Source organism: Solanum tuberosum, unplaced genomic scaffold (genome assembly GCF_000226075.1).
Source record: "Solanum tuberosum cultivar DM 1-3 516 R44 unplaced genomic scaffold, SolTub_3.0 scf00421, whole genome shotgun sequence".
Lineage (NCBI taxonomy): Eukaryota > Viridiplantae > Streptophyta > Magnoliopsida > Solanales > Solanaceae > Solanum > Solanum tuberosum.
Window position 1 is genome coordinate 235607 of NW_006239343.1, and position 27710 is coordinate 263316.

At 33.8% G+C, this 27710-nt stretch overlaps 2 protein-coding genes and 1 non-coding gene across 8 annotated transcripts; 1 reads left to right on the forward strand and 2 right to left on the reverse strand.

Annotated features, from left to right (window-relative positions):
• Nucleotides 1-216: 216 nt before the first annotated feature.
• Nucleotides 217-13197, reverse strand: LOC102589411 (cyclic nucleotide-gated ion channel 4-like). 3 transcript variants are annotated; one of them, XM_015303232.1, is made up of 8 exons: nt 8925-9020; nt 5012-5227; nt 3585-3898; nt 3095-3203; nt 2122-2358; nt 1685-1771; nt 1272-1537; nt 217-592 (listed from the first exon to the last, which is right to left on the reverse strand). In XM_015303232.1, the coding sequence occupies exons 2-8, from the start codon at nt 5219-5221 to the stop codon at nt 343-345; spliced, it is 1473 nt and encodes a 490-aa protein (XP_015158718.1). In that variant the 5' UTR covers nt 5222-5227; nt 8925-9020; the 3' UTR covers nt 217-342. The 3 variants fall into 3 exon arrangements, with proteins under 3 accessions (XP_015158718.1, XP_006362932.1, XP_006362933.1); XM_006362870.2 differs by lacking the exon at nt 8925-9020 and adding an exon at nt 6344-7221; XM_006362871.2 differs by lacking the exons at nt 217-592; nt 1272-1537; nt 1685-1771; ... (1 more) ...; nt 3095-3203; nt 3585-3898 and adding exons at nt 9867-10136; nt 10444-11311; nt 11390-11419; nt 11515-11579; nt 13040-13197 and having other exon boundaries at nt 5141-5227; nt 8925-9005.
• Nucleotides 13198-14227: 1030 nt separating this feature from the next.
• TRNAF-GAA (transfer RNA phenylalanine (anticodon GAA)) lies at nt 14228-14300 on the forward strand. The gene has a single exon. It is a non-coding gene; the product is annotated as a tRNA-Phe (tRNA).
• An 802-nt stretch (nt 14301-15102) lies between these two features.
• Nucleotides 15103-27687, reverse strand: LOC102590068 (myosin-2-like). 4 transcript variants are annotated; one of them, XM_006362873.2, is made up of 24 exons: nt 26433-27686; nt 25714-25815; nt 25472-25615; nt 25235-25385; nt 25113-25140; nt 24783-24951; nt 24570-24633; nt 24374-24387; nt 24189-24273; nt 23261-23364; nt 23011-23149; nt 21038-21156; nt 20767-20919; nt 20595-20684; nt 20095-20172; nt 19540-19695; nt 19063-19263; nt 18720-18925; nt 18506-18641; nt 17975-18104; nt 17504-17617; nt 17323-17426; nt 16377-16580; nt 15103-15894 (listed from the first exon to the last, which is right to left on the reverse strand). In XM_006362873.2, exons 1-24 carry the CDS (start codon nt 26871-26873, stop codon nt 15418-15420), a joined length of 3609 nt encoding a protein of 1202 aa, XP_006362935.1. In that variant the 5' UTR covers nt 26874-27686; the 3' UTR covers nt 15103-15417. The 4 variants fall into 4 exon arrangements, with proteins under 4 accessions (XP_006362935.1, XP_006362934.1, XP_015158716.1 ...); XM_006362872.2 differs by having other exon boundaries at nt 16377-16583; XM_015303230.1 differs by lacking the exon at nt 15103-15894 and adding an exon at nt 17096-17165 and having other exon boundaries at nt 16422-16580; nt 26433-27687.
• Between the last annotated feature and the right edge of the window lie 23 nt (nt 27688-27710).

Here is a 27710-nt window from a genome sequence, read left to right on the forward strand (position 1 = left end):
ATCAGTGCATACTAATTTTTTTTTAAAAACTAAATTCACGATTTCGTATTTCATAATGATCTTGAAACACCAAAATAAATTACGTTAGTCATGGAGAAATGATGAGTTAATTCATCGGGTTATTAAATAATCGACTCACCAAATTTCAAGTAAATCAAAATTCATCAACCATACTCAAAAATAAATAAATCAAAATATACTAACATGCACAAAAAATAACCAAATTCATGTATCATGAGACCATCATGTGTTATGTCTCATTAAGTGTTAATCACAACCTAATTATAGATTTATATTATACATAAGTACATATGACTTACTATATTATTATTTTTAAAATTTTTAGAAATCAAAATCATCTAAATTAGGTTTTGGTGAAGTCAACAAAGCAGTATATAGTCTTAGCCGATCCTCCCCGAGTGAAGAACAACGAGACAATGGCCTTCTTGGTCTAATAAAAGACAAAGAAGAAAGTGTCAAACGATGTTTATATCTTCTCCAAGCTAATTGAATAGCAACAGCACCCCAAGTTCTCCACCCTGGTGAATAATACCTTGCACTTCTTTTCACTTTTTCATTCACAAATGTATATCTGAGATAGATTCAAAATTTAAATTAAACTCGATGAATTTTGACATCAAATACAATTAATATATACTTTTAAAATTATGAATTCAGAATCTAATACAAGTTTATGTGAAGGGTTCATAATACGAAGGCCAGGACATTTAAATTTAGTGTATAATTGGGCAAAAATTATATTTAAAAACTACATGAATAATACGATAAGTCAACATAGTTAATAATGAAAATTATCCTTATAGAAAATATTGTTAGAATTCCCAAAATAGTAACATTTTCATATAAAAGGGACAAATGGAGTATTTGTTAAAGTTTTGTGATTTTTATCTATATTTTTCTTGGTATTCCACTCTATGTTCAATACCTATATTGGGGTTGACCTATAGGTGAAAATTATATATTTTATGTTTTGCATAGAAAATACTAAATTCACTTAAACATCGCTTATCACATATATTACAAGAAAACACAACATTATGACCGATCCATTACAAAAAAATGTGATAGATTTACGACGATTTTATAACAAATTCATCAATGTAGATGAAATTAATTAATTTGTTACGTTTATATTCTTCCATCACAAATTTTTTGTAGACACTTTAATTCGTGACGAATTTTTTAGCCTCTTAAACACATGAAAATATACTGAATTCAGTTGAACACATAACTGAAATACCATGATATACCTGAAATGTTGTGTCACATACTTGACGTCTTCGGCCTCGAGGCCGAAGGCCTCGGTGGTCTCGAGGGTCACCAACGTGGAGGACGATGGTGGCAACCGCTCGACGAAAGGTCGCCGGAGACACCAAGACAATAGTTCATCTCCACTAAAATTTCCAGGGCCTAACATGCAATAACTTTTGACACCATCTCGTAAATATTGGCTACTTTGAAGGTGACCTCTTACTATAAATAACATTCTTTGTACTGGATCTCCCTCTCTAGATACCTAACCAAAAAAATATATTAGCTAAACAGTAAAATTAGTCGTTAATTTTATTTAGAGCGATAAATTAACTAAAAAAAAATGCTAGATAATAGAAATTTAACGTTAAATTAGTGTTGATATTTGTAGCTACGTACGACTCAAACTTACTGTTTCCCCCTTAGTGAAAATCAGGGACTTCACACGATCACATATGTTCTCTAGAACCAAACTATCCATATGTTGAAACAAAGGGACCTAGAATAATAAAGTACAAGTATCATTAGAATAATATCAAAAGTATAGATAATATTTACTAATGCGACTATATGATCCATGAAAATATGATTCGTTCAATAGTATTTAAGTTTGAGCAAATAACTCATATGTATCAATTCAGTCAAATTTGACCCACGTAAATATATTCATGAGTCATCTAAAGTATGTACGTAGGTCAAATTGACTCATGAGTAACATTATCACAACTTTTAGTTACACTGAATATATATCTTGTCGTGTATCAAGATGAGTTGGATAGTCATATTCTTATGAGCTAGTTTTGCCTCCTCTATATCGAAATATCAGATTAATGATGAAGGAGTAATTACCTGTCTAACCAAGTCCAAGCACAAATGGTACTTGATGTCCCTCCTAAGACCCTCAGGAAGATTTCTAATCATGTCACATTCATCAACACCACGCATTGCAGCCCATTTTTGCCTTTGAAAATTTCTAGTTCTTTGCTTTAACTCTCTAGGTAACCTTCTTCTTCTCATCCACCATTCTATACTTCTCATCTTTAGTTGCATCGCTTGTTTCTTTGATGTTGTTGCATGCAAAAACACCTACATATCAAGATATATAGTTTAATTTGTGGTAGCAAATGCATAAAAAAATTATAAGAGTTTAAGTTATATATATCATTGGACGTGTTACGTTAGAAAGTTTTATGTCATCATATGGCTAATCGCCTGATTTTCAAGATTACGAATTTTATGTTTTAAGGAGATTAATTACTTGTAGATATCTGTTTAGTAGACAACGAGTGGAGTGCATAAACCCCTTTAGAGATAGGGGTGAGTACATTGACAATGTATATAACTCAAAGTCTTTATCTCTTTATTCAAGATTAGTAATAACTCATTCATTTGTTTCATTTTATATGATCATGCCTGACTCGATATAGGATTTAAGACAGAGAAGATGGCATTTGAAACTTGCGATTATAAGATATGTTATAAAAGCATGTATAGTGATGTGTAAAACTTAAACTCATTTATTATATTGTTGTAATTTCATGAATACTATAGAAATAAATTTTCTCGAGATGAGGTAAAATACTTTCTCCGTTTACTTTTACTTTTTATTTTTAACATACACCAAGAAAAGATTGTTGTTTTTTTTTTCTGTTTTACCCTCAACATTAATTATTTTTTTTCAAATCATTTCCAAGATCTAAAACTATAGATATTATATGAGTTTTTGATAAAAGACTTATATTAATTATTATTTTTCAAGAGTCGTGCAAAGTTCAAAGTGAACCAGTAAAAATAAACGGATATAATAGGAAAGTAAATTTACCTTGATGTTGCCAATGAACATGGTGACTAAAATTAGTCCAGAGGTGAGAACTATGATTATGAAAATCACTTCTAGCCAATCTGTTGTGCTCTCCAAGTTCCCAAATGTGCTGCTCAATATTCAAGCGGAATAATGGACAAGTAAAAATAAATGGAGAGAGTATTAAATAAAAGTCATGCTCAAAATCTCAAAAATTATTGTGTATAGCACTCAAGTCGGATTCTTCAAATATACATTATTTTTCGCTATGAAAATCTGAAATTAGCTACGAACTTTATCGATAATCTATCGTAGTTAGCAAAAAAAAAATTAAAAATTTATCCCTAATCCGTTATTAAATAGGATTAACAATAAATTTTGTTGTTTACCTATAATATTTATCTGTTACTAATTTATGTTCTTTAATAGTGATTTAAAGGATCCGACAAGCACTTTCACAACATTTTTTGAAAAGTCTGAGCGAGACCAGATAAAATTAATACATACATACCTTAGAGTCATGAGGCCCCAAAATATTGGAAGTAATATTTTCTCAATACGATTTTCATTAGAGACAAGTTGAACAGTCCATTTATAAGCTCCATAATCAAAATTTTGTCCATTTTTAAGACAAGTTAATCTTGCATTAATTGTCTCTCCCCACATTAATCTATTTTTTTCCTTCACCAAATTACTTGTTCCATAATATATTGACTCTTCACATGCCAACATTTTTAGGGTACAACCTTTTGTAACTATGCATTGTTCTTTAAGACATTTGGCTGCCCTTTGAATACCTAGCAAGTACCAACATGCTCCCACAGCCTGCATGTTCGGGTTCAGAGTACGAAAGTCAAACTAAAGACGTACATGTACGTATGTGAATTATTCAAGTACTATAGATTTGAGAGTCAAATTTTGTCTCAATTTTGCATGTTCGGGTTCAGAGTACGAAAGTCAAACTAAAGACGTACATGTACGTATGTGAATTATTCAAGTACTATAGATTTGAGAGTCAAATTTTGTCTCAATTTTGCATGTTCGGGTTCAGAGTACGAAAGTCAAACTAAAGACGTACATGTACGTATGTGAATTATTCAAGTACTATAGATTTGAGAGTCAAATTTTGTCTCAATTTTGCATGTTCGGGTTCAGAGTACGAAAGTCAAACTAAAGCACATGTATGTGAATTTTGAGAGTCAAATTTTGTCTCAATTTGTGTGGCCTCCTTTTCAGATTTCGAAAGTCAAATGAATTTTTCTTTGATTGTGATTTTTTATATGCCATCAATTATTGGGATTATAGTACTTTTTACGTTGTTTCTGAATATATTTTTAAAAACTTAAAAATTTCATATGTTTGAATTTAGGGTCAAAATAAAAAAAAATAACTTTTGAAATTTGAAAGGTGCCACAGTATTGTAAATCAACAAAGTAATTAATTAAGTCTGATAATAAGAAAATGAGAAGTTAATTTAAAGTTCATGAGTTTATAAAGTAAAAAGATACATGATGACATTCTATTTTAATTTCAAAATTAAAATAGAAATTATAAATAAAAATAAAAATAATGTCATATAAAATGGAAATAAAGATCGTAAAGTTTTATTTCACTGTAATAAAAACAAGAATATTAGCTACCAGATTTGTTATTAATGTGTCACTAATTAAATAGTCAGTAGCTAACCAAAGATTTTTCTTTTTTAGAATAATTCATTTACTTTAGAACCTAATAAATTTCCTTTATCATGTACACATTATTATATTTTGTGGAGAATTTAAGTTATATACACAGAAAATTTAAAAACAAAGCAACAAAACTTATTATAACAGGTTATTTACTTTATTTTCCAGATTATGATATCATGTTTGTTTTACAATAATTATTATAATGTGCATATAAAATTATAAATATATACTGTCAGTGTATAAAACTTACGTGTGATGCGACAAAATAAGCAATGATGTTAAGTGCAATTCCCCACCAAACAGTGCCAAAAATGTAGCCAGACAGATTCTGCATTCTTCTCAAGAGGCAAATTGAGTGATAGATTTTGGGAAGATATTGAAATAAAAATATAATTAATAAAACTGTCATCACTGTTGTTGTTAATCCTTTTTCCAATAGAATTGGGATCCCTACCCACATAACTAGCTGCAAAAAAAAAAAATGAAAATTAATTAATCACGTAGTGAATTTAAGTTATATATATTGATAATATAAAGCATTATTTATACTAGTTATCGACAAATTGTATCATGTATCTGATTCAATTGAATCTCCATTACTGGAAAATTATATAAAGAACTAATAAGGTATATATATGTGTTATATTTCTGATAAAAAATTACGTTATTAGAGATAGAACGTTTTTATTAAGTATGTCATAACCATATTATCTAAAAGTTCATGTGGTTAGAAATAACATTTTTATTTAGTTAATTATATTTTTTAATACGTCTCTTTAATTATGTGAGGCCTGATTATTTTTCATAAATAAGCATGTGGTTATGAGATTTGAACTCAATATCCTTATCTATTCTGATGCTATATAAAAGTGTGGCTATTTGATAAAAAAAAAAATACTATTTGCACTTACGTCAAATATTTCAAAAAAATTATTATTAATAAAGAATCAGATATGCATCTATCGATATTTTAAATAATTATTAAAAGAAGAATATATTGGTTTATATCACATGCAACAAAAGTAATGGATGACATGCAGGTTTTTTTTGTCATCTTTTAGTAAATAATTCATACTAAAATCCAAAAATATATACATCACTTGATATCAAGTACTGATAATAGCAACTAAAAGGTATGTAAATTCTAAAATATAAAAATTATAATTTTAAAAATTTAAGGGTAATAAAGTGAAACATTTAAGCCAAAATTGTTTCCAAATTCATAAAATACAGACTAAAAAGGAAATAATACATCCCTATACAAGAAAAGATTATCATTAAGGGTAAAATTGAAAATCGTTACTAAATTATCATTTTTTTTGTAACAGACTAAAAAAAGAAATATGATCATATAAACTGAAACAACAGAATATATATATATCATACACACATACAAAAAAAAAAGAGTTCAACATATACACGACAACTTGTTAACATCTTAAATTCTCTGAAACAACAGAATATATATCATACAAAAATAAAAGAGTTCAACATATACACGATAACTTGTTAACATCTTAAATTTTGAATCCGTTTCTGATAACAAGAAATTGAGTAAGAGAGAAAGGTAAAACTTACTCACCTGAGGTAAAGGTAGTATAACAAAGAGATCAAATAAGAAACCTTTGTTAGCCTTCAAGTATGGTATATTATTTGTTCTTCTATTTATCACCATCTTGAATTGCAACCACATATTGCATACATGTAAACCATCGTTGATACATCGTAAAACCGTCACGGTGACGGAAAACCACCCATCGACGAAAAGACACATACAATTTTCACTTATAGAAATTGTATAGAAAAAAAGTGGATCAACAAAAAGACCAATTGCACATACTAACAAGAAAACTCTATTCCATTCTTTAACCCATTGTGCTTTAGGGTCTATCAATTTACTTCTTGAGAATATCATGTTTAATCCAACTTTATTATTTCTGTTATCACGACCACCACCATTATATGGTTCATGGATTTTGTTGCACTCATTATGGGAGTACTCGTTTTCGTCTTCTTCTTCTTCTTCCTCATCATCTTCATCTTCATCGTCAGTACTAATACCATATGTATGGTCATGATGACTAGTCATTTTTAGAGTATCTAGAGGGTGTTACTACTAAAAACACGTGTATTGATCTTCTCTTGTGATTGGAGGGTGTCACTATTAAAAACACGCGTATTTTTTCTCTTGTAATATTGGAGAGTGTTATTACTAGCTAGAAACTAACACATGTATTTTTCTCTTGTGTCAAGAGGGTGTCACTACTAAAAACACGTGAATTTTTTTGACGGAATACAATCTAGAACTGTTTTTGATGGATTTTCGATGGAAATACAAGATTTTAAACATGAACGTCCATTGGAAATCCGCGGGATTGAAGAGAGAAAGGGTTGGCTTTGGGAATTAGAGAATAGAATATATGCAGAGTTTTGGGAGGTATGTAACAATGTGTCAAGAAGAAGATACAAATAAATTGAAGTCTTTTTGGAATATTTGATAGAGTAAGAAGACAAATTGGATAAAATACCTAAACTGACACTTGGTAATTTGTAGTACTACATGTATCAAATAATGGAATTGAAAAAATAGAAAGATAAAAAAAAAATTGGTTTTAGTTATATATACGATGGACGAGATTCCTTTATCTGTAATCGGAGGTTTGGGTTTGAGTTTTGGGAATAGAAAAACTCCTAGTAATGGAGTACTTTCCCCTCTATGAACCCTATATACTGTGAATTTAAATTAATCGAGTCAGTAAATTTCAAATATTAGATGATCATTATACCTAGAATAAAAAATGATGAAAAAGAAAAGTTGGAAAAGGGTAATATTGGAAAAAAACAAAGGGAAAAAAGAGACAAAAATAGGGACATTTTTTTGTACATAAAAAAACAAATATTTGAAGGAGGTGCAGAGGTTATGTCCTATACTCACAAATAAGTTTGAAAAACACAATTTCGAAGAACTTTCCTTTTTTTTGTTTGTTTGCAAATCAATTAATATGAAGGAAAAAAAACACTATCCTACGTTACTACTAGTACAAACATTACTATTAAATCAAATATCACTTTCAAAAAAATAATAAGTAATTATTAATAGAGACGTTAGGTACTTGAAGAGATCACATAAAGATTTTCTAATCAGTTTAAGTTATACACACTGACAATATAATTCGAAGTAACATGAAACTATAACTATAACATGGTATAGAGTGTATGGTTCGATTTTCCCATGTTAGGTTGGTCCTAACTCCTAATATTTTGAGGAAAGAAAGTTTCTTATTTCACGCTCACTAAAAAAAAAATATAATTTACCAAGTTATCTCTATTTATTAGATGTTTCTTGAAAATTAAGCATTAATAAGAAAAAAGTAGTTATTCAATACAAAGGTATAGTTGGAAGAATATAGTAGCACTAATTTTTTATCAGGAATTTTTAAAGCGACACTTATTTTGAGACAGTGTTTTTTGCTAAAGTGATACTTATTTTGAAACGAAAGGAGTAATAAATAAGCGATTCCTCTATTTTAATTTATTTGTCTGATTTTGACTTGATACAGAGAGCAATAAATAAGTAATCTATTTGTTTTAATTTATTTGTCTGATTTAACTTTACATAGAGTTTAAGAAAGTAAAATGACGCTTAAAACTTGTACTCTTAAACTAAAAATATGTAAAATGTATCAAAATATCATTTAATCTTATGGTCTAATAAACATTACGTGAAAAGTTAAAATTAAAGAGTTAAAAAAAAACACATCTATATGTTTGTGTGGCAACCAATATCTATGTTTGAAGGCTAAATTCAAAGAAAAGAACACATCTATATGTTTTTGTGGTAACCAATATCTGTTGTTTTCAGCTTTGAAACTCGGTGGATAATGGACTCGCCTCTCTCTTGACCCTTCTCCATATTGAAACACACAAACCATATAGATTAGAAAAAGAACACATCTAGTATGCTTTTGATCAACCACTGAAAAGAACAATTAAGATGCAACAAACAATTTTATGCCTCTCAATATTGCTACATACCAGATAGTAAAATTGCAGCATAGCAATAAGATGAACATCACAAAATCAATTTGATACATGTCATTTACCCATTTTCATTGCACAGTTAGCAGAGAATGGAAGAGGTAGAGTGTGTACTATTTACATACAGGTTCAATCTTTTATCAGTAGAAAGCCTTCTTCTTTACATTTGCACGATTCGGGACTTCCTTTCTATTATCTAGATTCACCTGCATTGAAAATATTTCAGATCACAATAATGGTAAAAAGTTAGTGAGAATGATTGATATGGGAATGAAATATATCAAGAATATATTGGCATGTCTAATGGCGTTGATGATTATAAAGTTCATAGGAAAAACGTAGTGAATAATGAAAAGGATGTACCATAGCAAAACTATGTTGCTCGAACTCTTCAAAAATGGCACTGAGTGCACGTTGGATCCTCAAAAATTAGTACATTTTTGGAGGATCTGACATGGGCGCGGCAACATTTTTGAAGAGTCCGAACAACATAGTAGCAAAAGATGAGAAGGCAAAGACGCCAAAGAACTTTGATGATCAAAAACATCTAGCAACAGAATGACTGACGAAGACATTGATTGGACTTCTTAAGTGAGTCATCCCCCTAGAGACTTAATTGAACGCTGGGATTGAAACCAGTACCAAATCTAACATTTTCTCAGACTACATTTCAGCTTTCTAGTCAAAAGCCCCTAATAAGTGATACTCCCTCGTCTCATTTTATGTGAAACACTTGCCTTTATAGTCTCCTAAAGGCTAAAACGGATCACCTTTCTATATTTGGATTATATTTAAATTTCTGATTTTATCCTTAATATCATTGATTTTATAGTCATAGAAATGTCTATGGCATGTTTAGGACTCTTGCACTCTAACACGAAATAAAGCCAGAAGCTACTAAACTATGATGAATGCAAATGCTAAGTTCTGCAACATATCTTCAGACTTAGCTCCACCGCAATAATTTGGATTTACAGTTCGAACTATTGATATGTTTTTTATCTTTTATACCAGTCAAAAAGTAAAAATATTGAGCAACAATAAGTGGCTAAGAGTAAAAAGGTTACCATAAAACCACTCGACTTTGTGCTCTGGCAGCTTCTTTTATTCTCATTTTTGTAACTTGAGAATTTTGTACTACACCCCTGGTTGTCTTTGGCAACTGACTTCTGGCTCATACCCATTTTCACAACAGCATTCTCCTTACCACTGCTCACAACCCTTCTACAATGGCTACTTCCAATTCTTTCACTAGGCTTTGAGACCAAAATTGAGGCTACACGTCCATTGGCTCTTTGAGGAACCAATGCTTTTCTTTGTACATTAGTCAGATGAACCTATAACAACACACACAATTTGGATAAACAAATCAGTTTATCAATGGTTAAATGCGGCAAGAAACGCTAGTAATGCATCCCTGCCACCAAGCAGAAGGATGTCAATTTATAAAAAATGCTTGTCCGGCTACAATGTTTAACACTTAGAAATAAACCCTTGTCAATCCCCAAACTTTGCAGTAAAATAGAAGACAAAAGTTTTCCTGGCCAAAACATAATCTTCTAAATATAAAAGTTGTCGAATGATGAAAAAAAAAGGAGGAAGTTTTCCATATAAAGCTTTTTAACGACTTTTCTGGTTTCTCACCTTTGGTCTATTAGTTTCAGTGGGAACAGACGAAGAAACAGATCTTCCAGTAACCATTTTAGGGATAGAAGTTCTGTTATGAGCTTGAACAGGAACCTTGGACTTATTAGCCAGTTTCGCTTCTACAATTGTAGTTACATTTCTGCTATCTGGAGTTTTCTCTTTACTTTCTCTCTCAGTTTCGCCTTCCCTTTCTTTGTAGGGAATTGAAGAAGATCCTACACTCGATTTACTTGAGGAAGATTTCCGACCTTCTGATTGCCTACAAACATTTACCTCCATCCTTGATGCTTGTCTTGTAACACAACTTTTCCTCAGACTTACTCTTAGAGATGACAATAGCCCAGTAGTTTGACCAAGTACTGGACCAGACACTTCAAAGGACTTCTGTCCACAAGCTTCAGATGTAATGGTGCTTGACGAATCGCTAACACACAACTCTTGCTTGTAACACTCTTCACCATGCTCTGATGTAATGCTGCTGCTTATTGAGCGAGTTTTGTCACTATAGACAGCCAAAGAATTCGAGCTAATCTTTTTATCCCTGGAATTCAGAGCTTGACAAGCAGAATCTGAGTCTATAGCTGCAGAGCTTGTTAATTTTTTATGATTTGTCTTATGCTCAACTACTCTATCAGCTTCTAAACCCCCTTTACTTAAGTGCTTTACTGGATGTTTCTTATCCAAAGTAAGAGTCTGATCTCCTTGACTCCACTGTCTGCTTCGGAAATCTTTGCCTCTTGATCTTGAAACTGAAGGTGGGAGCTTAGGAGAAGATGATCCCTGCATGTCATGCTCCAGGTTTATGGAACTCTCTCCAGAGCGAGAAAATGCAGACTTCAACTCTCGAGAAGAAGCCTGGTGAAACCTGAAAGCTCATTCAACTTAGAGATACCACAATACTATAGTGAAACTGCACAAGTTTGCAAAAACAGAAGATGCTTACGGATGGCTTATGTGGAACCATTCATCGTCCCTGCAACAAAAAGATGAAAATGCTGGATTGAAAAACTAATTTCCCAAGAAACCAGCATAAAGTTGAGAAACCCAAACAAATATACAGCCACTCACATGTCTTTATAGGCAGACTTACATTCCAAGGTAAGGTCCACCCACACAGGGGCCTCAATTTGATCCTGCAGATATCAGCATCAGGAAAACATCACTACCATAACCAAATAACTAAAATGCATAAGGCCCTTACAAACCATTGTAACAGTTTCAATCGCTATGGAGTATGGCCACATTAAGTTACACTTACAAGGTGACAGAAAAAGAAAAGTTATGGCAAAATAACAAATCAATCAAACAACTACACATCAATCCCAAACTGGTTTCACTCTAACTATATAAATCTTATATACTCACATTCCAATCTATCTGAACCTATTTCACCCCAGTACTAAATATTTTTTCTTTGCTTTGTTCATGGCGAAGGAACAATTTTGTAAGAACGTTTTGAATGAACAGGTACCAATGGTGACAATCAAATAAGAAAAGGTAGTCTGAACATAAACCTAAACCAAAACCACAGCAACTCGTAAGCTACCGAGAGATGAGGGATGCAAAAGCAGGACTGCTAACACAAGCTAAGAATTGGTCCAAAACAACTTATTAAAGTGAGTACCAATAAGAAATGCGAGAGGAATTTCCATTCTTTTTTTCTATACAAACCCCTTTCAACCAGGTGAAACCCATAACATCCACCACAAAACAAACATCTCAACAACAATTACAACAAGCCAACAAGGTCTTAATCCCAAAACCACAGTGATTCCGAAAGCTATTGTAGATGAGAGATAAACATAACGATTGCTAACACAAACAAAGAACCCAAAAAAAAAGACTAATTAGGCCAAAACAGCTTTCGAGTAAACAAGTACCCTTTAGATTGCTTGCTTTCCAACGGAATAGGGCTTGGTGGTAGTCTGAAAGACTGGATCTTTTTGTAGTACTAGTCTTATTCATGTAGTTTCTGGCTTTTGGTATGTGTTATCATCTATTGTTTACTATGTTTTAGGTGATCGCACTATGTTGCTGGTGTTGTTATTCCTTGCATGTATGCTCTGCACTGCTTTCCTACTAGTTGTCATGTTTTCTCCACCACCATTTTTCCTTTCCATTACTCTTTGATTTTCTTCACTTGAGTTGAGGGTGGTCTTTCGAAAACAACCTCTCTACCTCCACGAGGTAGGGGTAAGTTCTGCATTCACTCTACCCTCCCCTGACCCCACTTTGTGGGATTTCACTAGCTATGTTGTTGTTGTTGATGAGTACCCATGAGAAATGCCATAGAAAATTCCATTTTATTATTCAATACAAACCCATTTCAACAACGTAAAATGGGTCTCAATCCTAAAACCACAATGATTCGTAAGCTAAGTGATGCAAAATTATGAATGCTAACACAAACAAAGAAACCCCAAATTAAAGCAAGTTCCAAATGAGAAATGCCAGAGAACATTTCCATTCTCTTTTTCTATACAAACCCATTTCAACTACGTGAAATGGGGTCTCAACCCTGCATTTCAGAAAAAAAATAAACAAACACCAAGAGGATTAAACAGAAAAGTTGTTAAAGCAATAAAAGATATACCAGAAACGCCCAGTGATCGAACTGTTCGTTGTATTTCTTGGATAAATTTTCAACCCCATTGGCTCCACGATCTGCAGTGGGAAGTTTGTTTGACGATTTTCTCAGACCCATTTGAGCCTTCATCGTAATCTGTGAAATCTCCGGCCAGTTTACTGTCTCTCCGGTGCCTGTTTGGCCTTCTTTTCAAATTGGAGGGATTTATTTAAAAGAGCAAATTGGCACGAGGTCCTTGAAAGTTTCAAAAAGTACAATATAATCCTCTTCTTTTTCAAAGTTTTATATGGGTTTTTTTTTTTTTTTGGGTACATTGAAAGATATTACTCGTCCGTCTCACTTTATGTGACATCGTTTGACTTAACACATTGTATAAGAAAAAAGGAAAGACTTTTAAAATTTGGGATCTAAAACAATCCTTACATATTTGTGTAGCTGTAAATGATTTTATTAAGGGTAAAAGAGGATTTTTAAAGTTAAATTATTTCCAATTATAATAAGGTGACATTTTTTTTTGGACAAACTAAAATGAAAAAAGGTGTGATATAAAATGGGACGGACGAAGTAAACTACTTAAAATCATGCATAAGCTACATTGCTTGAATAAGCCAGAAGCAAAAAACGTCATTTTATTGATAGCGTCCTCTCATGCTATCAAATATTCTCTGTGGTTGTGATCTTCATTCATTATATCTCTAGATATGAATAATAGTCGTCTTGTTAAACTTCAACAATTATTCGCAATCTTCAATAATAACTCTAAGAGGGTGAAACTATATGTTTTTTCTTTTGGGTGAGCTTGATAACACGTAAGCAGTATGTTTCTGCTTTGAATTTTGTGTATCACCTTTTTTTACTAGTTTGAGCTCTTGTTTGATACTCCATATTTATATAGTAAGACTTGAGGTAGATCTCTATTTGTGCTTATTAGCTATTGTTAAAAGATCACCCAAATGTTTATGACTAAATTAAGATATTGAATAACAAAATTTAGTATTCTGGTTTGATTATATCTCAAATCTCAATATACAAATATGTATTAATATTTACACATCTTAATCTTCATCGAAAGAAAATGAGGCCTAAGTTGCTTCAAACTCAAAGCAAACATGATAATAATTTTAGTGCTAATTTATTTTACTGTGGAGGTTAGTTATAAATATTAATCTATCTGAATAGTAAAGTTCACATATAGCGGGGATAGCTCAGTTGGGAGAGCGTCAGACTGAAGATCTGAAGGTCACGTGTTCGATCCACGTTCACCGCATTATTACTTTTTGATTTTTTTTCATATTTTTTCTTTTTTCATATTTGTTGTTCGATTGTCTTATTGATTTTTTTTCATATTTGTTGTAGCATTTCGTAAAAGTGTTTGAATCATGGAAACAATCATCAATGTCTACTAAAGTAGAATGCATATTTTGTGTTTTCTTTTCACCCCTCCGCATTATTACTTTTTGATTTTTTTTCATATTTGTTGTGCGATTGTCTTATTGATTTTTTTTCATATTTGTTGTAGCATTTCGTAAAAGTGTTTGAATCATGGAAACAATCATCAATGTCTACTAAAGTAGAATGCATATTCTGTGTTTTCTTTTCACCCCTTCTACGATGAGATGGGTGATTTCTTTTATATAAAGGCCTCGCTTACGCACACTTGACTATTCCACTAAGGACCTACTACTTTTCACCGGCAAAAAATAGTGTTCAAGCCAACTTATCCACATTATCCACACCTCGCTACTCCACATAAGAAACCTACTACGTCCCACCAGCACAGGTATCCTTCCTTCTTGACAATCCACAAAGTAGCTTCTCATATCATTTTTACTGCTTAGCCCAAAGGGTTCTACTGGATACATCAATCAGTCCAAAAATATACAAGTATTCAGCAATAACAACAACAAACGTAGTGTAATTTCACAAGTGGAATCTGGGAAAGATAGAGTATATCCAGACCTTACTCCTACCTCGTGAAGGTAGAGAGGTTATTTTCAAAAGACTCTCGACTCAAGTGCATCAAATCAAAATAATTGTGAACGAGGATCCAAAAATATATAAGTAATAGCAAGCAAAATGCAATCATGTTTTGATACTCATTTGAGTTGTAAAATAAATCATTCTTCTGCAGTTACAACTGATCTATCACAAGTTCTGCAAAACTCAATGGATGTATGTTCAAGAACCTAACATAGTCTACAAACAAACATAATCACAAACAGGACTAGAACTATCTAAGGAGAGAGTGGATCCTTTCGATCGGAGCACACTACATTCCCCGGTCTCCGCTAATTCTGCTATACTAAGAACCCATAGTTGGGAAAATGAGTTTCTATCTATACATTTTTCACACACAAAAGACGATGAAGAAGAAGAAGAAGTAGTTATCTTTTGCTCTTCTTTCCCCACCAATTTCTACGAGTTTTCTCTGCTTCTGAATAACCAAGCTTGTGTACCTTCAACTTTGTCTCCTTTAACCGAGCCTTGTAGTCTTTCTTCCATTCGTCAAACTTGTGTCTGAGTCTTCGAAAATCTTCTGCAGGACTAGTAGACTGTAACTGCCCTGACTTCAACTGACTAATTGCCATAGCTTCGTCATCAAAATTTTGTTTCCGTAGCTCAAACTCCCTGCTAAGGTAATTGACTACACATAAACCACCATTAATCTCTCTAATACCTCCAAAATCTACACCGTTGCTAGCATATTCTATAGGAGTGCTGCCCCCAGGAGTGCGAGTGCCCATAGTTGTTGTAGTGTCTTCAGATTCATAACCGCAAGGAGATGGAGAACCTTCAGGTTTTCCAGGGTGACTGGCAGAATTGTCAACACCAAGGCTCTTCTTGGCTGAAACCAAACTTGCCTGCCAAAGCAAAGCATTTGATGTAAAAGACGTTAGCAAATTTATCGTTCCTGTATATGGAATATCAAGAACATATGCATACGCTCCACACCCAAAAGCAAATTAAAATAACATTAACCGCCCAAGTATCAACTTCTGAATAAAAAACTCTGCTCAGATTTATTTGTTTGCTCCCCCAGGCCCCAAGTGCTTCTTCCACTGGGAAAGAAGATATGTTTGTCTGTTCAATGCCGAAGAAGCATCATGACTAGATGCACGTTCGTTATATCATAATAGCTTTCAAGTCATTGACAAAACAGGATTATGGTTAGCAACTACAGAGAGCTTCATATGGCTGATTTTGCATCGAAATTTGATGGACCTAATACGTCTCTCTATCGTAAACCCGAACCATTAGACTACAGCACTAGTAAGAAGACACGACAATCAGTAGAAACTCTCTCTCTTCTCTATGATCACATGGATTTGGAGATATTACTAACCTGCAATGATGCCATTTGTTTTTGCCACATCTCCTCCATCGACCTCATCCTGACCTCATAATCTGACCATCGGGACTCCAATTGATTTACTTGCTCCTTTAGGGCAGCATTTTCCTTTTCCTTCTCTTCAAGGGTTGCCTCAGCCACCAAAACCCGCCTTTCGAGGTCTTCGACAACAGAAGGTAAAATTTCTGCAGGCAAGTCCTGCTGAGATAAAAAGAAATGAGCTTACTACAGAGTCACTATTACTCTCAAAAGTCAAAGTGAAGCATTAGATACGCTACTTAGTTGCCTCCAGAGTGTGCAGATTAGTTCCTAAAATTAGACTCCACTTTGCGTGACAGCCACGGGCAGTTAGAACATATAAAAGAGAGTGGATTATAAGTTAGAGAAAAGGGGTTTGGGATCCATCATTTACTCTTCACCAACTGTCATTTTTCCTTCTTTTTGGCTGCTAATTAGTTAATTATTTGGGGCTGCATATTAGGCTATAGGATTACCATCTAAACCAAAAAAGGCCTTCCTATCCATTGAAAAAGTCAGTTTTCTCACTTTTTTTACCTTAATTTAAAGAATCAAACACTCAACAATATCAAGACTGAGTATTTCATCCTCTTGAGGAAGGATGAAACATTAAGAAGAAACATTTTTTATTTTTCATATAGGAAAAGTATTAGAACACCTACAATTGGATTTGCTAAAAGGGGGGGAAAAGATACCTAAAACTGGCTTCACGCAACAGGCCACCAAATTCTTAAAGATATTAATCCTGAAGCAGATACTAGAATTCTGAATGAAGAAAGAAGACAAGTTACAATAGAACTTATGGAAAAACTTTTAGTAGAAAGATAAACTACTTCATGCTAGGGACCATCTAGATAAACCGAAGTTGACGCAAGAGAGCTAGCACATAAAGATACTGATGATCGTCTACCGAACAGATTACCTTCACCTCCGTTGTCTTTTTGGCTGGTTTTGGTCTGTCTTGATTTAACTTTTTCGACTTCTGCAGTTGATTAAGATGTCTCTGAGCCAACCAGCAACGAATAGCTGCAAGAAAGAAAAGTTAGGCAGATAAATCCATATTTGAATTTCATAACCTTAGATGACAAAAGAAAAAACTTTACCTGATTGTATCTGCAGAACAGCCACCAGCTGCTCATCATTTTCTTTATTAGCATCTTTCTGTTTAGACTCCAGAGAATCCTTATACTGCCTTCGAGCAATTTCACCACGAACAACTACAATAAAATATTTTGACATCATATCACGAAGTACTACCTTGAATTAAGAATTCTAGAAAATTCAATGACGTCAACTTATTCCCACTAAAACGAAAGGAAGGAAGAAAGAAAGAAATGAGAGAAAGGAGTTTGGATATGGAATCACTGGTTTCTCAAGAACTTGAAGTTATTGACTAAATAATTTTGAAAAAGCAGTTATTATTTTTTCAAACTGAAAAAGAAAAATTGTTTGAAATAAACAGAATTAATATACAAATAAAACTGGCGAGAGAAAATTTTGTTCATTAAAAGCTTCTTTGAAGGTTGAACAACATTCTTTCTAAAAATAAACTGCTGCAAAATGCTCAGCCTTACATGATTGAAGTATGATCACTACTCCTTTGAGCTCATGGAAGTGACGACGAGCATGAGGACCACTGTAGCACTTCTGCACCTCAAGAGTGCCTTGCAGAACTTGTTTCCTCACTTCCTCCAGCACAGCAATCTACAAGTCGCCATGATAGAAGTTCATAAAATCGATACACTAGGAAATTCACTCTTTAGTAACATGCACAACCATTGCCTCACTAGAAGTCCAAATTTAGCCATACTTATCATAGAAAAATTATTAGCACATTTTTTGTCATTTCTCATTATGCTAATATCATGGGACTAATTGCAGAAATATTTGAGGTCAAATGTGCTTCTAAAATCTGAAATTCTCGTCGTGATGTAGCTAATTAATTTAAGAGACATTACAATTTTTATTTGCTTAATTCTGTAATAGTTATGATTAAATAAGTTACAAGCTGCATCTGCGTCAATGATTTATGGCAATCAAAATAATTTTTTATAAAGAAAGAAAACATAGGTACACTTGAGAAACTAAGAAAAAAAAAAACTTACCTGTCCTGCCCGGAAATATAACTTTGTATACCCAACTTGGTACATTTCAGGAAGGATGTCAAATTGCCGCAGAATGGAAACAGACATGCTTAAGGGATCTTTGCGTTCATGGTCTTCTGGAAGGAGGACACCATACCTAAATAACCACATTTGTATAAGTCACAAAGCATCCAAAAGGGAAACTTAGCAGTAAAGCGGGGAGCACACATTTCACCTTATACAGAATTCTTGATGTGTCATCCTAGTAGGATACCCAGATCTAGAGATCCGAACAACCTCAAGAAGACTGTAGCTTCTGAGCTGCTCAAAAACGAGATCATTGTTGTACATGCCAGGAACCTGCTTATTGTTCGGTTTTATGCAACAAATGAAGTGTGGCGCAGTACTTTCCAACTGCTGCATCAATTTGAACAACACATCCTGCAAGATTTTGATAAAGGCAATATTGACTATTTTTTCAGCATCATAATACAAAGTTATTTTCTCAAATATTTAGTATAAAATACTTCTATCACCATGTTAAGTTTTATAAGAAATTAAGAAAATGGCATAACTACCTTAAATTTCGTAGCAACTGTTTGCTTCTGAAAGTCTGATATCTCAATATGAATTGAACTTGCTGTTTTCTTGGACTGATTAGCAAAAGAGGAAGCAAACAACTTGAGCAAGTCCTCACTGCTTGATGAGAGTAGCTGAATAGTGTCGGGATGCACTGTATCTCTATTCTTATTCAAGAAACCACTTGTGTCATAGATAACCTAAATAAGATGAAAAAACTTTTACAATGATAAAACAGAAATATTTAAAGCCAGCAACAATATCAGAGATATTTGAAAGAAGCTTATTGATCTTCATTTCCTGAAACATCAATTGTTGCCCTTGAGCAAATTCTGATGCATCGATCCCAAACCTTAATTTCCTCACAAGAGTCTCAGTTCTAGCAAGGAAATTATCCTTCACAACTACATATATATCATACGGCACAAGTTCTCAAGACTGACGCCAAAAAGGACACATTTCTGAAAGAAACTGACCTCTCCAGCATAATGGCGAACGCCAAATTCTTCTCTATCTCCTCTATAGCAAGGGTTAGCTTTCAGGTGCTGCTTAAGCTTATTGGCGAAGGCCAAGTCAGTCGCTTTATCAAAATTTGATTCTTCATCCAATAAAGATATTATCCCAATGGGTTTCTGCAGAAGGCATCATTAGAATCCATAGATGGGAGATGATTTATCATTAGAGCGTCTACTGAATATGTTAGCATTTTCACAACTTCACTGCCAAGAAGTAGTTTTAACTTCTACAATATGAAATACAGCGTGTGTGTAAATGATGTCCATCAAAATTGTGATAATCAGAATGAACAAGTGTCTCTTCTTTTCTAATAAGGGAACAAGTGTCTCTTCTTATCCAAATCAATAATTGAATATGAGAAAGAGTAAGAACACTACAAGAGAAAACAAAACAAGATAATGACTGTGTTGTGCTGAAGTGTTAGAAGAGTAATCTGAAGTGCAGAAATTTAGCAGACTATGAACATTCTTGAATGCAAAATTGAGTGGAAGAAAAGAACCAAAAGTCAGACATACCTTCTCAAAAAGATCCAAGCACTCTTGGTTATCTTGAAAATCTACTTTTGTCCAATCAATTCCATCCAATTCATATTCCTGAATTACAATACATCATTTTGGGGTCACTATCCAACATAAGCTGTAATAAGTATCTACAGGAGTCGGAATAAGGCTTAGATATGCCACAAATCAGAGAGAAAAGTGTCTGACAATGATCCTTATTTCGTCTGCACAACATAACAACATTTGCAGACAGCACCCGAGGTCATAAAATATGTGCTCAGACTTTCTCACTCCAGTTTTCATAAAAAAATTCACTCTTTCTTTTACAAGGTAAAAACTTCACTTATATTATAATCAGCTGATGCAAAGTCAGCATAAGCCTAGTTCTTTGTTTTCCTATTTATGTAAAAAGAAGTGAGTAACTGAAAGGAATAAAGAAATAAGAACATTATCCCAAAAGAAAATGCATGAAGAAACAAGAAGTCAGTAACTACAAAGCATGCTGATGTGCTTACTTCTTGCTCAAGTTTGAAGAGATGTCGGTAACAATGCTGCTGGAGCCTCTCATTTGCATAGTTAATGCAAAATTGTTCAAAGCTATTTTTCTGCAAAGAAAAAATGGCAAGTGGGATAACAGATATATTTTTATGTTTTACAATAGTAACAACATCTTGAAAATCAGTTTACCTCAAATGATTCGAAACCATAAATATCTAAAATGTTTATGCTTCTACCAGTCTTCTCTTTACCCATTGCAAGAGATCTATTAATTTTATCCACTATCCAGTCAAACAGGTTTGCATAGATGAACTTGGCTATTGCATCTCTTGTATCAATTGCCTGAATCAGAGTTAAAACCATTCCATTATGGTTCTTGAAAGAAAAGGTAGGAGTTCCAAAATCAAAATTTGCAGAAATAACGTATTTGATGCAGAGCCTATACAACTGAGTAACGAACCTGTTGCATGGTTAAACTCTTGACAACCTTATCCTTGCCAGCTTGTATTTTCCTGGTTGATAAAGCTAGCATGAGGTCATTGGCACTACAGCCCATCAAGCTAGCAGCATTTATAACGGCTGCAACACCAGAGATGGTAAAATACCAAACATGTCAGCTTTAGTACCTCCAGTTAAGCACAGTTATAACAAACATATAAAACTGTATCAGGGAACTAGCACAATAGGGCATAATTCAAAATCCTCGCATGAAAGAGACACAAGAATCAAAATAGTTATAACTGGAAGAACACAAGGAAAAAGGGGAAAGAAAAGAATTATCTTGAGAAAGCAAAAGATTTTCCCATAAAGCCTAAAAAAGAGGTTTTATGACGTTATAACCTGCTCATGGCCTAAAAGAGTGGAAAAAAAAACTTACATAGAACCTCAAAGGCTCAGAGAAAAAGATGATTACAAAAGATTAAACTTGCAGTTAAAAATACAAGTCCAGGAAAAAGTAGCAAAACTGACAATGACAAAACAAGACACACTGTCTCTCCTACTCAAAGGAGAAAGAACATCATAGTGTTTAACACAGAAGGAAATTACAGATAGGCTACACCGCGAAAAAGACGACAAAGAGTTGATTGTGCACAGACCTAAGCATTTTCTCTACACTCTTTCATCCTCCTCACAAAAAATTATAACTACATAACATCTCCGTGATTGTGAATTTCTTTAATTAGGTGTGTTAACAAAATAAACATTGACCATTCTTTTTAGAGCATGGCATGAGGGATGGTACCAAATTGACCATTCTATGGCAGAAAATTACTTGAATAAAACTGAAGAAGGGGAATAAAATAAGGGGACACTGCAATGGGATAAAGGAAATACATATTCTTGCATTCTAGTATCATAGTAATAGATACAACAGGAGATACAAATCTATTTTCAGTTATAATATAAGGTTAAGTAAATATGAGTATCCCACACTAATTTGTTTGTAACACTTTCCACTTCCCTCAAATGAGCCATCTATATGGTGAAAAGTGAGAAGTGCTTGGTTTAATGTGTTGGAACGATGGGGATATATTTGGTGAGTGATTGTTATGAAACGGAAGTATTTTGGATTTAAATATGTACTTTAGGAACAAGAGAAGTAGGAAAATAACACAAGGAGCAAGAAATCTATAAAATTGAAACAAGGACCAACTTCAAAAATGCATATCTTGTTATAAATATGGCAGATTTGGCCATGATTTCTGAAGCAAAATTGTAGCACTTGAAAACTGGTTTCTAACAATTAGAAAGGTTTGTCATTTGGAGTTCTCTATAAGAAGTTCTGACTTCTTACTGGAGGGTGGAGGGTGCTAGCACAACTTGTCCAATAATGTGAGTAGAAAATCTGGACCCCCTGGGAAGGCGTGATGGGAACACTATGGTGACCAGGACGTATTATGCATGTGATTGTGCTATGGATTCACATTTTGAGGATTATCCATGCATAGATGTAAGTATATGAGTCTTGGCTTGGGCAAGCGAGTGCCCTTATGCATTTGTTGACAATTAACAGGTACTAAAGTTCTACTGGTTCGACCTTCTGGAGTCAGATCGTCGGGTGCCAATCACGGCCCTCCTTGGTCGTGATATTTTCCTTTACCAGATTAACTTTTGTGTTATAGAACCGCATGTAATAATTGTAGGTATCAGATGGTTCTTTAGCAATGGAATAGTTTAGTTACTGCTAATATCTTGGCATGATTAGCTATGAATACTTTTAATTAACAAGAATTATTCATCTTTCCGTAATGGAACTCCATTTTTTTATAAATTAAGAAGTCTAGGCTGCAATAGACTACTAAGAATAGGATCAGAGATCAATGATGACACAAGTATAGAAATCAAATATGTTACTGTATTATTTATTTCAAGGAGAACAAGAATACAAAAGGAGCAAAATTAGCAAAATTGTACTTCACATAAATAGCTCACCTTCACATTGCACAACTTCAACATTGTTTCCATTGCCAATTGCTTGGAATGTTATGTTTCCCAGCCATAGCACTGCAGCAACCATCTGAAAAGCATGCTCTTGGTCTCTTTCAGAAATCCCTGCAGTGTTTAGGGCTTTCTGAAAAGGGAGTGCATGAAAGGAATTAACAACAAAAAGATCCAACATGATTTTGAATTGAAAGCAAAAGAATTTAAATCTAAATTAACCAATCTGATCCCTTGAGCTCACCACAAGCATATGAAACTTTTTTGCATCATCAACATTATGGATCACCAACGAATTACTCTGGTTGAGAAAGTTGTACTCCGAAGCACCTTTCAGCTTAAGTTTATCTGAAAAAAGAATCACACAAATGTTCTGAAGTGAAGGTACAAAATCTTTCGAGGACTTCTTTAGTTAACACCTACCTCTCCTTTTAAAAAAGAGACACAAAAAAGAATTATCCAGAGCTGTAGAGTATTCAATCACACATCTAGCCAAGAAACAGTGGTCCCACTTGTGGAATAATCGAAAGCCAAAGAAGTTGAAATGTCTAATATTATGTCTTCAGATGGTCTTTTTAACCAAAAAGAAAAAAGCACACATGTATGTACATAGAACTCAAGGAACTTCATTCAAAGACAGTGTTGCAGGTCACTTGATATAATCTACTCTACTCCATCTAGTTTATGCTCAAATTCCAAATTTTTCAACTCAAACTTTCATGCACCAAGCAGATAACCTATTGTATTCCACATTAAACAGCATCCAGTAAAAAAAAAAAACTACAGACTTGTGATTGCAAGTTCACCATTACAATACCACAAATTCAAACAAAAGATCATCATCATCAACAAAAGTTCTTCAACTAATGTTTTCTGGTAATGAAAAGCACTTATTCAGTAAATTATAGCTCCTATGTTGCTTTTAGAATCATAATAATATCCAATCTGAAAAAGATATGAAGAGAAACATCTCACAGGTAGTACAATGCAACAGTAACAATAGAAGAAGGTTCACAGCTTGAAAATGTTTATAAATTCATAGAAATTACTGAAAAATCATATCCTACTGAGAAAACTAAAATGTGGAGCCCATGACAGATGTAAAGACCCGAACAAGTAAAATAAGTAACTAAAGAAGACTACAATGAAAGGTTCAATATCGTAATCCAAACCTCTCAAAGCAGAAGGAGCCCCAGCACATAGCTGGTAAAAGATATGGTAAGACCTCTCTCCATGAGCCAGTTGAACCACTCTTGACTGCCAAATTAGACGTGTCTCAGAAAGATTTAGCTCTGATGAACAGACACAATTTTAACAAGAAAGTACAAGGAAGAATACACAAAAGAAAACTGCCCACCTTTTCAAGAAGAACTATCCATTATTTTAGCATCAACATATTAGACATGCACAAAGATTGGTAGAAGTCAGTAAAATGGGACCAAAATAACATTACAAAACAATTTCAACAAATATTTACCAAAAACAATACTAACAAGTAACCAGTGACGAGCAATGTATTTTATAAGGAAATTCATCTCAATAAACATCCTTACATGCTTGTACATTAGCACCGCAAATTCCTCCCTCTGCACTAAAATAAATTTCAATCAACCTTCCCTGCAACCCATCAGGGCATCTGTTAGTCCAAGTGCAAAAAGGGCCATTACCAATTCAAAGAAGCTATTCCATTTATACCCCCACCCCACCCCACCCCCCAAAAGAAAGATAGCAAACAAAAAGAAACAGAAGAAGATGTAGAGACTGACAAATCGACTGGAGTTGTTATTCCTGAGGGTTTTAGCATTTCCAAAAGCCTCCAATATGCAACTTGTCTGCAGCAGCTCACTTTCTACATGATTGTTGCCTCCACTAATCATAACCAAATATTCAATCGCGGACTTTGCTGTTTCCGTCTTACCAGATCCACTTTCCCCACTAAATGATATGAAGAGAAGTTAGTTGTTTGAAAAATACAAGCATTAGGCTTACCACAAATTTGATCATTACAACCAAGACATGCAATTACTCAACCAGTGTAGATACTATCATCAGATACTTCGCGTTACAAACTCTAACAATGAGACACTTCAACCAACCTTATGATGATGGATTGATTCATTTCATCTGCAAGATACACAGGAAAAGCAAGAAAATAAGGATTGACTAATATCATCTAAAAGTTTCAGAGATCAGGAATGCACTTAGGAATTATAAAGACCTTCCATCATTTGACTGTAGGCAGTTTCAGCAATAGAATAAATGTGAGGACTATCCAAGAGTTTCTTCTTGTATGCTGTAACAAGTTTGCTCCCATACAATTGGATCTCTTTGAAGGGATTGACTGCTATTAGAACAGGCCCGGCCTTAGTCTGTAAGCATAGGGACAGAAAACATTAAAATGAAGGCATGGTGTGCTACATCTGATGAGACAGTGAGCTGTCTTAAGAGTACACACATATATTCTATCTTGAGCATATCTATATTGGAGGTTGTGAAGAACCGATGGCTCATTAAGATAACAAAGTTGTATGAGATCATCCACGCCCTGAAGAATATCTGGATTTGCAGGTAAAAACTCTTCAACGGGCACTGCCACAACCTATAGGTTGACAAAGTAAGTACAAATAGATCTTTTTAATTCAATTATTTTAAACTTCATTGTTCATCATAGTGAATAGCCAGAACAGGTGAACTTACACTGCCATCAGAGAGCAATACTGAGGCTTTGTCTCCAGAAGTTGATTGCACCTGTCCTGGTTCCCATTGTCTATTTTTCAGATGGCACCAAACACGAAGCTTCTGAAATACAGAGCTTTGAAGATGAGTGTGGGCCACCATTAATATAACTACTCGTTAGTAACATTCAAAAGATGTCTCAAAAGCTATACCACATCAGGTAAAATTCATGAAATCTTCCTGCCAACTAACACACTTCGACAAACAATGGGAGTTCAAAGTAGAGCATGCACAATTTTTGTTTACCAACTCACCATTTAGTTAAAAGTGTTAGTATTCCAAACATGCCCAAAGACTTACAGGTAAACTGCAGTAAGCTCAAGAAACAAAAGAGCTGAAAGATATTCGAAACTGTATTCACAAACTTGAGCAGCTGTACTGTGGATTGTCCAACCAAACAGGAAATTACATCTCTCGTCTGCACATTTTGAGTTCTCCTAATCCCAAACGCCCAACCTAGTTAAGCTATATGAATTGTCTATATTAACTTGATAATTAGTCAACAAACGATAATAGCAACTTCCCAAACCAAGAAGATCAATTCAAACTCTTAAGGTTTCTAGTAACTGAAGTCCCACTACCCATAATCAGAAATCCAACATTCTATCAAACAAACAAAATTAGCATACTAAGCATATAAAACTGAACAACACACAACTTCTACAGTAATTTCCTATTACCTTTTCAATAAAATAACTGATGTTGTCGTCCCACTCATCCTCACGAAACTTTGGGAGAGAATAAGGAAGCTTGTTATCAAGCTTAGCACCATCATTTTCCCAAAATCTCTGTCTATATTCCTTTTGAGCTGATGAATTAACATAAGGTGACTCACTACTAGAATCCACCTCTTTACACATTTTGGCTCCAAACACATTACCTAGTTTCCCTTTAAACTCTTCTTCTCTTTTGCCATTTTCCAATTCAATGTCACGCTTTTCCGGTGTACCAGGCATCGATCTCTTCGGAGAAGGAGGCCTAGTTCTCGAAGCTAACTTTGGCCTAAATGGTAATGCTGGTGGGCAATCTTTAGGCATCTCACTCTCGTCCCTTTGCTTAAGGGCTTCCAGCATTTCTTCCAGAGAACTAAGAGTTCTAGAAGTTTCCGAAACCGACGACATTTTTAAGTTCCAATTAAGAGAGGGAAAAAGCTTCTTTTTTTTTTAGAAATTTCTGTTATAAAATACAGCTTTCATTCAAATCTGAACATTATTCAACCCCACAATCCCAAAAACTATGATACAGATTCAGAATTCAACACATTGAGGGTTCTCAATTCTCAAACATGAACATCAAACTTCAACCTGAAAAATTCCAATCAAATTACGCAATAACCCTCGAAATTATCTTCGATTTCTGCTAAGAAAATAACGAAACCCATGAAAGGAAAATGGGATTCTGAGCTAATACAGCTTATGTTTCTTCCCCAAATGGAAACAAAGTTCTGGAAAACGAAGTTTCTAGAATCTTCTTCTTCTTAAGCTAAAATCAAAAAACAAATTCAAACCTTCAACCCCACAATCCCAAAAACTCTATTCAGATTCAGATTTCAACACATGTTCGAGATTCTACGTGGGGTTCTCGAACATGAACATCAAATTCCAATCCCAAAAAAAAAAATGCAATAAACCTCAAATTCCTCCAAGAAAAACGAACCCCACCAAAGGAAAATGGGATTCTGAGCTAATAAAACTTGTATTTCTTCCCAAAATTGAAAAAAAAAAAATTGTGAAAAACGAAACTTTCTGCAAACTTCTTCTTCTTAAGCTAAAAAATCAAGAACAGAGTAAAACACCAACTTTTTTTGCAGATTTTTTCACCTATTACAAGGTTGACACATGTGATAAGATTACAATTGTCAAGAAGAACAAACAATTTGGATATGCAGAAAAAAAATGGAAGAAAAATGGAGGAAAAGAAAAGAAAAAGGACAAACGAGATGTGTTGGCCTGTTATGA